The sequence below is a fragment of the Micromys minutus genome (genome assembly GCF_963924665.1).
Source record: "Micromys minutus genome assembly, chromosome: 6".
In the NCBI taxonomy this organism is placed as follows: domain Eukaryota; kingdom Metazoa; phylum Chordata; class Mammalia; order Rodentia; family Muridae; genus Micromys; species Micromys minutus.
In genome coordinates, this window is record NC_137975.1 from 26886584 (window position 1) to 26899851 (window position 13268).

The 13268-nt window shown below is 50.8% G+C and overlaps 1 protein-coding gene across 1 annotated transcript; it reads left to right on the forward strand.

Moving 5' to 3' along the window:
- Positions 1-833: 833 nt before the first annotated feature.
- On the forward strand, positions 834-12605 carry TNNT2 (troponin T2, cardiac type; the record flags this gene model as incomplete). The annotated part of the gene is made up of 13 exons (XM_080918152.1): positions 834-871; positions 1784-1794; positions 6017-6118; positions 6373-6408; positions 7147-7180; positions 8110-8173; positions 8372-8488; positions 9182-9259; positions 9722-9832; positions 11122-11231; positions 11745-11835; positions 12077-12117; positions 12412-12605. The coding sequence occupies 13 exons, from the start codon at positions 834-836 to the stop codon at positions 12455-12457; spliced, it is 879 nt and encodes a 292-aa protein (XP_080774278.1). The 3' UTR covers positions 12458-12605.
- Between the last annotated feature and the right edge of the window lie 663 nt (positions 12606-13268).

Genomic DNA, 13268 nt, shown 5'->3' on the forward strand with positions numbered 1-13268 from the left:
GATGGCCAATACGGCCCTTGTGAACAGTTTTAAAAAGATTTATTTTTTATATATAAGTACACTGTAGCTATCTTCAGACACACACAGCAGCTCTCATTTCAGATGGTTGTGAGCCACCATGTGGTTGCTGGGATTTGAACTCTGAACCTCTGGAAGAGCAGTCATTACTCTTAACCACTGAGCCACCTCTCCAGCCCCCTTGTGAACATTTTTATTATCATTTCCACTTCCCTCATGCCCTCTGCACGAGTCCTGATGACTTGTTCTCCATATTTAAAATCTCGGCATTTCAAGAAAGTTACCAGTGGAATTGCCAGGCTGGAGTCATATAGCATGTGACTTTTACCGCTGGCTTTTCCCAAGCTTGAGAAAATGTAATAGTTGTTTATCTCTTTTAACGGGTGAGTTCCATGCTGTGCAGGGCCCCAAGTTCTTGTTGCCGGTTTCCTAGGGGAGCCCTGTGCCAGGATGCGAATATCCAGTGAGAACAGAAACAGAGTGCTGTTCACTAGGACTCTCTGCTCCCCTGAAAAGTGGAGAAACATGGCTACCATTTCCTTGAGGATCACAAACGTAAACATGTGAAATCCAGGGTGGCACGTCTGCTCAGGGGCAGGGAATGGGAAATGCCAGTTGGCCATCTTGGTGTGATTTAGGTGTCATGGTTGCTTCCTTGCGAAGGAAGAAACTAGCTTCTCACCGTGGGTCACACAGTGGATTCACCCCCAGGGGCCTCTGAGCTCTAGCTAGGTGCAGAGGGCTCCTGTGGGAGGCAAGCCCTCTCTTCTCACCTGCAGTGATGTTTTTCTCTTTCTGGAGGGAGAGCGGAGAGCATGTCTGACGCCGAGGAGGAGGTGATGGAGTACGAGGGGTAAGTATCGGGAGCACCCTGTCAGGGAGCCATTCCGAAACCCCGGAAACTCTCATCCTCGTAGGAATGGCTGTGCCTGCTTCCAGGATCTAGAGTTGGGATTTCCTCCCTTCCTTCCTATTTCTGTAACCCTGATCAGCAAATCCCAGGCAGACCTTTGGGGACTTTGGGAATACAGGACTCAGTTCCAGGGCCAACAGGGTCTTACTTGCTGGTGCACTGGCTGTCAGAAGGAAAGCTGAGAAGCCGGGGCTGTTGACTGTGAACAGCTCAACAGCTTCCCCAAGGCCCCAGAAATAATGGTATTTCCCATCCTGCCCCAAGGGATCCTGTCTCTTTGGGTCCCAAGTCACGCCACAGTGCCTGTCTACAGGCCTGTCCTAGAGAAGCCACAGGTGACACACAGGCAATCCAATACGTTTTCCGAAGAGAGATGTCATCAGGGAGGTCACACAGACCCCCCACAGGGCCTCCTTTTCCTTAGTGCTGCTGAGACAGGAACCTCGGAAGGACTTAGTAAAGGCGTGTAACACACAGATGTGGCACAGGAACTTGGGGAAGAGGGAGGGTGGGCGCTAGGATGGGCAGAGGCGGAAGTGTGGAGAAGGTGGGCATTCTGGCAGCATTTGGAGAGAGACTTGGGAGAGAAGAGCTTCCTAGAAAGAACTGCTTGGGAGAACCTTAGAGGTGGGGTGAGAGGAAGGACTGGCAAGAATGCTGATGCCAAGGTTATTGGCATAGAGACAGTGGCTGAGAAGGGTGAGCCAGGCTGACTTTGCAGGGCAGGTCAGAAGACAGAGTGCCATCTGAACAAGAAAAGGGGAGTGGCTGGCTTCAGGGAAAGGTCATTGTGTGTGTGTGTGTGTGTGTAGCATGTGCTTTGGTACTGACAGTATCTCCTTTCATATTCAGGGAACAGGAAGGTAAGCGCTCACGGGGTGCACACACAGATGCAGGACATTATGGCTGGAAACTGACCCACCCCGTCTCTCTTCTCTCTTGCCCTTCTCTTATGAGCAGAAGCTGTGGAAGGTATGTTTCCTGGGCAGGTGGGGAGCCAGAGAGGAGTTTCAGGAGGCCAGTGTTTCTGGGAAAACAGGTTGTCTTTGCCCTGAACTCCTAGATGAGCAGAGATATTATAAATAATTACTTCTGTATATATGTGTGTATAAAACACACACACACACACACACACACTTTAAAATGTATGTAAACAAGAAAAAGAGTAATGACTCTCATATTCTCATCTCCCATACCCGCCATCATGGACACAGCCAATCTTCTTTTATCTTCAGCTAATCCTAGCTGTTCTGAAGGGACACCCCAAACCACCCTCAGATACATGCTTTATTATTTTAGCATATATTTCAAGATATGTGGGCTGGAGAGATGGCTCAGCATTTCAGCTCACTGACTGCTTTTCCAGAAGATCCAGGCTCAATTCCTGGCACCCATATGGTGACTCCCAACGGTATATAACTCCAGTTTCAGGGGATCTGACACCCTCTTTTGACCTGTATGAGCACCATGCACACAAGTAGTGCACAGACATGCACAAAGGCAAAACATCCATATATATATATATATATATATATATATATATATATATATAACATTAAATTAAAAGTTAGAAAAGATAGGCACCATTAAACAAACATGACACTTTATTGCAACCTGGCAAGATTCTATCTTGCTGTCCCCTCCTCTAGGATATAATGACATGCCATCCTCTTTGACTTGGGCGCGCTCCCTCTCTCTCTCTCTCTCTCTCTCTCTCTCTCTCTCTCTCTCTCTCTCTCTCTCTCTCCTTTTCCTGCCTCCTGTCCTTCCAGGCTATAATGACCCTGTGGCTCTGGCTTCTCCACCACAGGCAGGGTGCAGCCTGGCTTGCAGTGATTTGGCAAAGGCATGTCATGTATGGACACAAGGAAAGGGGTCTTTGGAGGTCCAGGAGTTGTACCTCCCTGCTCTCCAGGCTTTTCTGGTTAATGTGGGGAGCCTCTTGCTTCTTTAAGTCTGTTCTGAGTCATGCAGCCAAACAAAAAGAGTCAGGAGCAGAAAATGCCCACAAATGCCATTTCTGGTTTTTAGCAGCCATTAGAAAGATCATTCACCCTGGGCCTCCTAGCATTTCACCCCTGAGCTAAATCTGGAAACCATAGCTTTTTTCTTCCTTTTTTAATAATTATTTTTATTCATTTTTTATTTTTAAGTAATGCAGGAGGGTCTCAAGCTGTGGCACTCCTTCTGCCTCAGTTTCAGTACTGGGATATAGGCATGCATGGTGAGTCACCATGACCAGCTTCAAAAATGTGTTTTGAATTAAGAGCTCAGCAGCCTCTAACCTCTTCTGTAGTAGGGACCCCACCTGCTGGAGATTCTTTTGCCTGGAGGGATTTTTCCACAAATCACAGGAGGTTCTGGGTGATAGGGTTTGGGAAACAAACTTGAGCCAGATTTGTGACCTCCATCCTGGATACTACACACAGTAGAATTTGTCTGGGAGCTAAAGCTAACTTCCCATTGGAGCTCTTACAGCATCTACAAGTTACCCTGCTTGCCCTGGCTGGCCTGAGGCACCCCTTCTGGCTCAGAAAGGAAAGATCCAGATGAGTGACCGAAACCTATAGGACAGATAGTCCTAAGAGTCCTTTTCCTAGGGGAAAGGCTCTTCCCATTGCTGCTAAGCAATTCTTTAACCAGAGATTTGCATCAAGAACAATGGGGAAGTGGTCTGTTTCCTCAGATTATGAGTCCAGGCTAGCTCCCTTAGTATGGTTCCCAGTGGGGCTTTGCTAGGTGTGATTCTGGGACCCGGTAGATGTTCTGTGAGACAGTATAAAAACTCATTCAGGGCAGGATGTGGGAGAACGTTGAGGAGGAGTGAATCGTTTTTCTATTCTCTGCTCTGTGAGAGAGAAGCGAGGGTCTGTATCTGAGAAGCAGGCCAGGGCTAGTTAGTGTTTCTCAGTGCTTTCAGGTGCCAGGCACGCTAAACTGTTCTGTGCTCAGTAGTGGTTGGCAGGTGACTGTCCTGTCCACTTACTTGAGGCTCAGGGATGTCACCAGGAGCGAGCCTGCCATATTGCTTGAGTGTTGACTGAGTGTGAGTCAGAGTTCAGGCCTAACTCTGAGCTGGCTGTGGCCTGCACTGCCACCTGGCTTTCTGCTGCACACTAACCTGTTCTGCTTGCTCCTTTTGCTGCTGACATCTCCTGCACCCAGAAGAGGAAGACTGGAGCGAAGAAGAAGAAGACGGTAGTATAGCTTTCCTTGTCCTGTTCCTGTCCCTGCTTTCCTGCTCCTCCTGGGCTTGGGCTAGGGAGGCCAGGACCCTAGGACCCCTCACCCGTTCCTTCTTTTCTGTCTGGGGTATCTTGTCTTCCTACCTGCTCCACATATGGTCACAGAAGGGTGCCTATGTCAGGAATAAACCCCAACCGTTCCACTGTGCATGGCCTTGTTCCATATGGGAACCTTCCCTGTTTTACCTAAGGCAAGGGGTAGGGCTCTGGGGACAAAGTCACTGAAGAGTATCAGAAAAGACTGGAAATAGCCAGAGGAGACAGGACATGGTATCAGCCTTCAGATGTGTTCTACTGAGGTGTGGGGTGAGGCTGGGCTTGTTTCTCAGGATAACAGGAGTGCAGGGGAGACAGAACAGGGCTTAATTTTAGGATTGGCTTTTCCCACAGTGATGTCCAGGGAGGCCCTAAGTATGACCTGCTTCTTGGGCTTCTAAATGCCTACTGGACACACGGCACAGAGAGATGAAACCTAGGGAGAAGTGGTGGCCTCAGGTGGACCCCATAGCTGACCATCTTACTCTACTCTCACGCTACCTGTCAAGCCTCCTGCAGGGTTGAGAGAAGAGGTACCCCAGACCTCAGTGGGGACCCAGTCCTGAGAAAGGAGGACAGGGAAGCCGAGGCAGAGTGGGTGGAGGCCCTCTCTCTCCTCTGATGGTTCTGTCTGTCCTGATGTGTTTTCTTCTCCCTCTGCCAAGGGGCCACCACTTGTCCGTCTATCAATAACTGAATGTTGCAAGCACTTCCGCCAAGCTGAGTCATGGTCTGGATGGCATCCTGTCTCCCTAATCTGTCTGTCCTTTCTGAATGTTGGGAGAGGCGGGGTCCATCCACATCCTGCCAAGCAAATGATGAAAATAGAAATTGCTGGCAACCTTCTGGGTAGCACATCTCTCTAACTATTGGGCATTTCATCTGCCCACACAACCTCACAGCTTTGGTTTCTGTTAGGTCTGGGGAAAGGACTCGAAGAGTCACTGGCTTCACAGCAGACTTTCCCTAGCACCTCAGTCTAGTCAGCACCTGTCCCGTGGAACCGGCACTGAGTGGAGCCTCTGGGGTGAACAGTTAGGGAAGATGTTGGGACCCGGTCACCAGGAAGGTTGTGAGGAAGCCAGTTCTAAATTGGGCAGAAAGAGGCTGGACAGACTCTCACCCCAACTAGTTCCCAGCAGTGAGTCTTGATGTCCTTTGTTACTGATGCTCCCCCTACCACATCACCTGCTCCCACCTCCAATATCTGGCTTGGCTTCTAGTATATGTATGTATGTATGTATGTATGTATGTATGTATGTATGTATGTATATATGTATGTATGTATGTATGTATGTATGTATGTATGTATGTATATATGTATGTATGTATGTATGTATGTATGTATGTATGTATGTATGTATGTATAAGACCCAGATCAGATTCCAAACTTCTGGGAGGCAAATTTGGAACCCTTACCAGTCAGAGGGGACCCTTCTGTTGGGTTTCGCTTTTCCTGCAAAGGAGCAGACAGTGAATACTGTGTGCATGTAGACCCATAGTCCGTGGGGCACTGACTTACTTGTGGGGTTGAGACAAGGATGAGCATGTAGACAAGTGGGTGAGGTTATATAAATCTTTGCTTGCAGAAATAGTCCTGGGCTGGGTGTGTCTTTGTGATCCAGTTCGAACCAGCATCCAAGCAGCATTCCTTTTGTCATTTGTGTCCGTGGCTCCCATATCATGTGAACCTGGATGTTACCGGCTCTGTTCTATCCTGCCTGGTGTGATCTCTGTTCTTGGCTGCTGTCTGCACGTTGAAAGAGGAGCCTGGTTGGTCATGGTGTCTATTTCATCTCTCCAGAGCAAGAGGAGGCAGTGGAGGAGGAGGAAGATGGTGAGCCTGAGCCTGAGCCTGAGGGTGAGGCTGAGGGTGAGGCTGAGGCAGAGGAGACCAAAGAAGAAGGTACAGCTCAGGGTGAGGGGATGAGGGGCTGGGGGATGGTGTCTTAAGAAGTTGTCTGACAGGTGTTTGCTCGCTTGTGTGCCGAGATTCCTGTCTGGGCTGGGAGGATGCAGCAGTTTGTTTTCTGGCTGATGATTGTGAATCCAAAGCTTCTTTCATAGTTGACCCTACAAAGCAGCCTGACCGTGGGGAATGCTCTTGGGGGAATTTGAGCAGGAACAGGATCTCTGTTGATTGTTCATGTTTTGTTTTAGAGGTTGGTCCTGATGAGGAAGCCAAAGATGCTGAAGGTAAGCGCTGTTGGATACCAGCACAAGAGAACCCCTCATAGTAGCCTTGGGTGAAACTGTGCCCAGGGATTCCTGTATAACTTCTTGTTAGAAAGCAGGACTTGCAGGGCTTGGGGGGCTCTAAACCAGTGTCTAGCCCTTGGTGTGTGCAGGGTAGTACTCTCAGAAGTAACATTCACACCTGATGCTCCTGGTACCCAGGCAATGCCAGTGAGGTCTGATGTTTGGAGGAACAACTTCCAAGACATGCATGTATGGTCCATGCTGTGGCATCATGGTCCCTGTCAGGCTGCAGCCTCTGTCAGTTGTCTCCAGCCAGACCTAGGGCAGGGGGACAGCCAGCCAGGCCTTGGAATCATGCCCACTAACTCCCTTGGCCCTGTGACCACCAGCAAGTCCAAGGTACAAAACGTTAGGCAAGCCTCAGAGGGGTTCTAGGGTCAGGGCCCCTGGGACCTTCCCATAGGACTGTGCATTACTGCAAAGTCCGAGAAGCAAGCTTCCCAACCCAGAGCAGGTGAGTGTCCTGGGCCTGTGAACACAGTCACTCATTCTCTGTGACCTCACTTTCAGGTCACCTTCACGCCTATGGGTCATTATGGAAGACCAGACTTAACTAGACTAGGGAGAGACACTTCCAGTGCAGATGGGGAGACAGAGGACCACAGGTGCCCAGCTCGGGGTGGAGTTGGCCATATTCAGGCTTTCTAACCCCATACCTCCTTCTCTCTTCTCCAGATGGTCCAGTAGAGGACACCAAACCCAAGCCCAGGTAAGCGGGATGCAGGCAGAGGCCAGTGAGGGAGGGTGACTAGGGAGCGAGAGGAAAGCCTGCGAGCCTGCGCAGGTGCTGTGGCTAGCACAAACTTTCAGAGAGAGTCGAACAGGTTTGTGTACCGCACGTAGATCTCTGGCTGAGGGGAAGAGTGGGAGCTGAACTTTGCCTTGACTTTACTCCCAATCATTTACACTGATTCGAACAGAGGTACATTCATCTGCAGAGTGGGGAAGGGCTAGTCATGGCCTTGGACAGACACCTTATCTATTCCACAGGATGACTTCCCTCTTTGCTGGGGTGGGACCTAGGGGAGAAGCGATGTAAACACTGGGGAACCAAGCAGTGAAACTATGTCATGTCCCAGGCATGACAGCTTCAGGGAGCTGCAACAGGGCAGAGCAGGACAGCTTCATCTCATACCTAGAACCACATCTGGTGGCTAAGAGCGGAGCCACCAGGACTGGGAGCATTTCCTTCTTGGCAGTGTTTGTCCCGCCAGCAGATGGCGCTTTAGTGCCTTCATGGCCTTCAGTGGCTCATTCCAATCAAAGCTCTGGTAGTGCCCAGTGCTGGGTGCTCAGTGCATCCTGGAGCATCTCCCTTTAGCTGATGGCCCACGCACATCTGAAGAAACCAAGGATCAGAGATCCACCCAGGGACACCATCTTAGCTCAGTCCTTCTGTTTCCTAGCTGTATAGTTTTAAGCCTCAGTTTTCCTAATGGAGGTCAGCACTGCCCCCTTCAGGGATCTAGGGAGAGGACAGAAAGAGATTACCTTGGTGGATGTCTGAGCAAGTGAGGTGGGCATTGGTGTTGACATTATGACAGAGGTGAGCATTTCTGTGGGACAAAGGCCTCAGAGGCTCCGGGAAGGCATCCCCAGTTGCTTTGGTGACCCCTGACTCTCCATTCCTCTCTGCAGCAGGCTTTTCATGCCCAACTTGGTGCCACCCAAGATCCCTGATGGAGAGAGAGTGGACTTTGATGTGAGTGGTGGCCCTGGATGAAGTGAGCTGGGCTGGGGTGGTGACAAGAGCTCTCGTAAGAGTGATAGAGAGCCTGATCTTGTGGGCTGGGGCAGGCTGTTGGCAGGAGGGTTTAGGTTCAGGTTCAGGTGCTGAACCAAGACAGTATCTTCTGCATTTTGTGGGTGTGGCAGGCTCTCAGGCAGGCTCTCCCCACAGGACATCCACAGGAAGCGCATGGAGAAGGACCTGAATGAGCTGCAGACTCTGATAGAGGCTCACTTCGAGAACAGGAAGAAGGAGGAAGAGGAGCTGATTTCTCTCAAAGACAGGATTGTATGTGCCTGTCTTCCACAGTTCGGCCTGTTCTTTTTCCCCTGCAGCTCTCCTCAAGCTGCCAACCTGTTGGGTACTGCTATGCTTGGGCCCCTGCCACCTGCCTATCAAGGTGGATACTCCTTGCCAGCAGGAACTGGATCTGATGAGTTCTGGCTCTAGTTGGGCCTAACCAGGCACCACTGGCTATGGACTGCAGACTAGTCAAATGTCTGTGCTGTCCCTGTTCCCGACCCATCCGTCATGGATGCTTCAGTAATGTAGAGAGCATGGAATCTCCAGAGAGAGGAGATTATTTTATTCCTTGTTTTTCTGTACCTAACCACCGATTTTCCTCAAATGTGCATACCAACCTTAAGTGTTTGAGCACAGAGAAGCTGCCAGGGGCAGGGACTGGAGCCAGGACCGGGGCCAGGACCGGGGCCAGGGTATGGATATAGTCTTTAAAGAAGACAGGAGAAACCACTTGACATTTCCCACAAAGCTGAGACATCCTCTAGTGGGCTTCCAGGTAGCTGTCCTTACCTAGATGGGACAGTCTTCAGGAGGTTTTACCAGTGATGGGTCACTTCCATTTGCATTCATGGAGCAGGCTTTTAGCACAAGCATTGGGAAGAGGGGCTACCTCTCGGTTCTGAACTGGGACTACCATCCCTCATGGGCACACACAGGAGTTTCTACCTTTCTCCCTAGGAAAAGCGTCGGGCTGAGCGGGCTGAGCAGCAGCGTATTCGCAATGAGCGAGAGAAGGAAAGGCAGAACCGCCTGGCTGTGAGTGACCCTAGCCCAGCCACTGAGCCTCAGTCCCCTCTCTATCCACAGACGTTGGTTCAAGAGGCAGCATTTTTATCACATCACATCAACCGAGGTCATTGACCCAGTGCTGACATCTTACCAATGAACAGGACAGGCAGGCCAGGGCCTTATGGTCATTATTTTAAGACCCTCTAGCCCCCATCCCTTCCCTAGTGCAGGCTATGTGGAGACTGAGGGCCTCTCATCCTGGGGACATGATGGGATTTTACAGACGTGAATCAGAGCTTCATCCACTCACTCATACAACAGTTCATCTATCCCTTCAGTAAACTCCAGCATACCCATCTTGTGCCAGAAGGTACCCCAGACAGTTCCCTGTCCGGTGGGAAGAGAGCTGATCTCACTATCCCTTTCAACCCAGAGTTAGTTTTTCCCACCCTTGGCATTAATCTATTCATTGGATCTCCATGACAACAGGAAGAGAGGGCCCGGCGTGAGGAGGAGGAGAACAGGAGGAAGGCTGAGGATGAGGCCCGGAAGAAGAAGGCTCTGTCCAACATGATGCATTTTGGAGGGTACATCCAGAAGGTAGGTAGAAAACAGCACTGGGCATCAGGGCATCTCAGTGTATCCTCAAGGCTGCCTTTGCTTGGATCCATGAAGAAATTCCCAACCGCTGTGGCAGAAGTCTAAGGTTTCCTCATCCCTAGCCCCTACTCTGGCCATCAGCCTGACCATGAATGGCTTCACTAGCAGGGCTCTGCTGGGGGCGAAGGTTAGGACACTAATATGCCTTCGAATGCTGGCTCCCCAAGGTGACTGGGAGAATCCTGGGTCCTGGAGTCAGTGCTCTAGTTAGAGACCTGATTCTGCCACATAGAGCAAGCAACCTAGCCCGCAATAACCCCAGTTTCTTCACATGGCCCGGTACTGCCTGTCCTGCAGCTTCTGTGAGACAGATGAGCTAACATGGGAAACACGGAAAGTGTGTGGTGCGCAGATGTTGGGTGGCTTCCTTGTGGTCAGTTAGTTCCCCATGCCTGCTGGATATCACCCTTTCAAGGCTGAGCTCTGACTTACTTTATTTCTAATTTTTCTGAAACAGGGTCTCACTATGTAGCCCTGGCTGTCCTGGAACTCGCTATGTAGATGAGGCTGGCCTCAAACTCACAGAGATCCATCTAACCTTTGCCTCCTGAGTGCTGGGATGCAAGCACAGGCTGCCATGCCCAACCAGGCCTGATTATTATTATTATTATTTTGTATGCGTGGAAGCATCAGAATATTTTGTTTTAGATACCTCAAGTCCCTAGCTCTGCTGGTGTGTCTCTGTGTCCAGTGACCATTTCAGGCAAATGAAATCAAAATTATAGTTCCCTAAGCCTGTGCTTGGCATAGCAGATAGCCTCTACCGAGCAGCGAATCACCTTCTCCTTACTGTCTTCCTGTCTCCTACCCTGCTTCTCTCCGTGTCCCTCTGGCGGTCTTGGTCTTTCTCTCTGGGTCTTTCTCTCATGGTTTCCTGGTTTAGCAAGCTCAGGTGGGTACAAAACCCCCAGTCCTCTTCCTCCTCACTGTAGCTTTAGAGAGCTCCCTGGGAGGGGAGCACACCTTGTTGGAGGAGGAGTTGTGGGAGGAGGGAGTCTGGAAGAGACTGGCAAGGCACCTAGGCCCTTCCTTGCCCTTACCTCATTTTCTCGGGGTTGGGGGGGGGGCCCCAGAAGCTGCTAGAGCAATAGGAGAGAAACCCGTTTTTTTTTTTTTTTTTTTTTTTTTTTTTTTTTAAGATCTGGTCCCACTCCCCAGGGTATTGGGTGGGTCAGGGGGTAGGGAGGAGCCATCTCTAGCCAAGTGTCCCTGCTCACCACCCCCTTCAGACAGAGCGGAAGAGTGGGAAGAGACAGACAGAGCGGGAGAAGAAGAAGAAGATTCTGGCAGAGAGAAGGAAGGTGCTGGCCATCGACCACCTGAACGAAGACCAGCTGAGGTGGGGATAGTCGGTTGTGTGGCCTCTGACTCTCTTCCTAAGTGAGGTGGAAAGTTACTTCTCACTGTAAACCACCAGGGGGAGGTACTCCCTCACACATTTGCCAAGTGCTGGCACTAGGCCTCGGCAGCCCAGGCTTCCCTGTGTGAGCTTTGGTGACAGGAAGAGAACTGAGCAAGCTCTTTTCTTGTCTGAGCTCCTGCTCGACCACATTCACACAGGAGGTGGGAAAACTGAACTAGATGCCCTACTGTACCAAGAGGGCTTCTATCAGTCTGTTCTGGAAGCTCTTGGTGTCTGTCCCTGAACATGGGACACAGTAGCTAGAAGCCAGAATTTCAGAATGGCCAGGCCCATAGCGTGGGCTGGAGTCAGGTACCCTTTGCAGACCTAAGTGTGCAAGGACAGGCTGGAGCCCATGGGGGCTGAGTTAGGGCCAGCGTGAAAGCCAACCAAGGCCACCACAGGCCTATCATTATTGAGCCTTACTTACTTCCATTGTGGCTCCTGCAGAGAGAAGGCCAAGGAGCTATGGCAGAGTATCCACAACCTAGAGGCGGAGAAGTTTGACCTGCAGGAAAAGTTCAAGCAGCAGAAATACGAAGTGAGCAGCTCACTGTGCCTGTCCTGACCCTGGTTTGACCTGATCTCTGCCACTGCTGACCCCTAGGCCTCGTTCCCTGTTTCCCATCAGGCCATTTGATTCGTGCACTGGTCTCCAACAGTGTTCTGATACTTCCCTCCTCCCCGTTTGTACCTTTGCTTCTACACTGAACCCCCTTTCTACTCCCGGGCCTCACCGCATGAGCCCTAACTTGATTATCCTCTTTGCTTGTATTTTCCAGATCAACGTTCTGCGAAACAGGATCAACGACAACCAGAAAGTGTAAGCAGTCTATGACCCTTCTCTTAGCACAAAGCGTCCTGCCCCCGTGCTCCCCGTCCTGTTGTGAGGGTTCTGACCCCAGCTCTTCTCTCCTTTAGTCCAGCCCCCTTCTTCCAGCCTTGGGCATGGCACCCAGTGCAGGGTAGGACGGCGGGGGGGAGTCAAGGCAGTTGTCATATTGCACTCCCTCCAGGATGCTCATCTCAACCCATGGTTTCCCCTCGCCTGTCCTCTGCCCCATTGAGAACTGCAACCCCATTCCCTCCATCTGACGGGTTCCTTTTTCTCCTGCAGCTCCAAAACTCGTGGGAAGGCCAAAGTCACCGGGCGTTGGAAATAGATGGAACCGTTTTTGACAAAGCTCTGCCCCTTGCCTGTGTCCTCGCCCTGTGCATCCCAGCTCTAAGGTCCTCCTGGGCACCCAGTGCACACTCCTGTCTGGAGAGTAGGAGCTGACCTAGCTAGAAACCAATACTCTGCCTGACCCCTATGCCCATACCGTACCAGGAATAAAAAGCCAGCACACTGCATACATGGAATGGTGTTTCTCATCCCTCCTCCTGTGGCCCCCCACCCGAATGTCAGAGGGAATCAAGACCCTCGTATCTGTCCGGCTTGGAGAAACTTGTCGATCTGGACTTCTTTTTCCCAACTACAGCTGGGGAGAAGCTGATGTCCAAATAATGAATATACATTCTCAGAGCCCAGGAAGGAGGTGCGGGCAGTGGACAAGGTTTGTGATTTTAGCCTCTGTGAGTCACCAGGAACAGTTTGCTGGGGAAGAGGGCTGTCACATAGGGAGGGAGCATTTCGCATGTGAGTCATGAGCTGGTGAACAATGGAGTCTCTTTGGATGGTTCCTATTTTCTTTCTCCTCCTGGCCTGGGTACTAAGAACCCACTGTCTGAGGGGGCAGGGAGCCCTTGAGGGAGGAAGGAAGGCAGGCTGGTTTCATTGGGCAGCTGTTCAGGCTAGAGCTGCCAAGAGACTTGGCCTAGCCCGTGTGCCTCAGTTTCCTCTTTCCCACGATCTGCATATCTTCCAGGGCTTAAAGATCTCAGAACTGAAAGGATAGCATAGTAGCATAGTCTCTGAGCAGGACAGAGGATTCACAAGAGATGGTAGAGCACCAGGTTCAACAGCTATCCTCC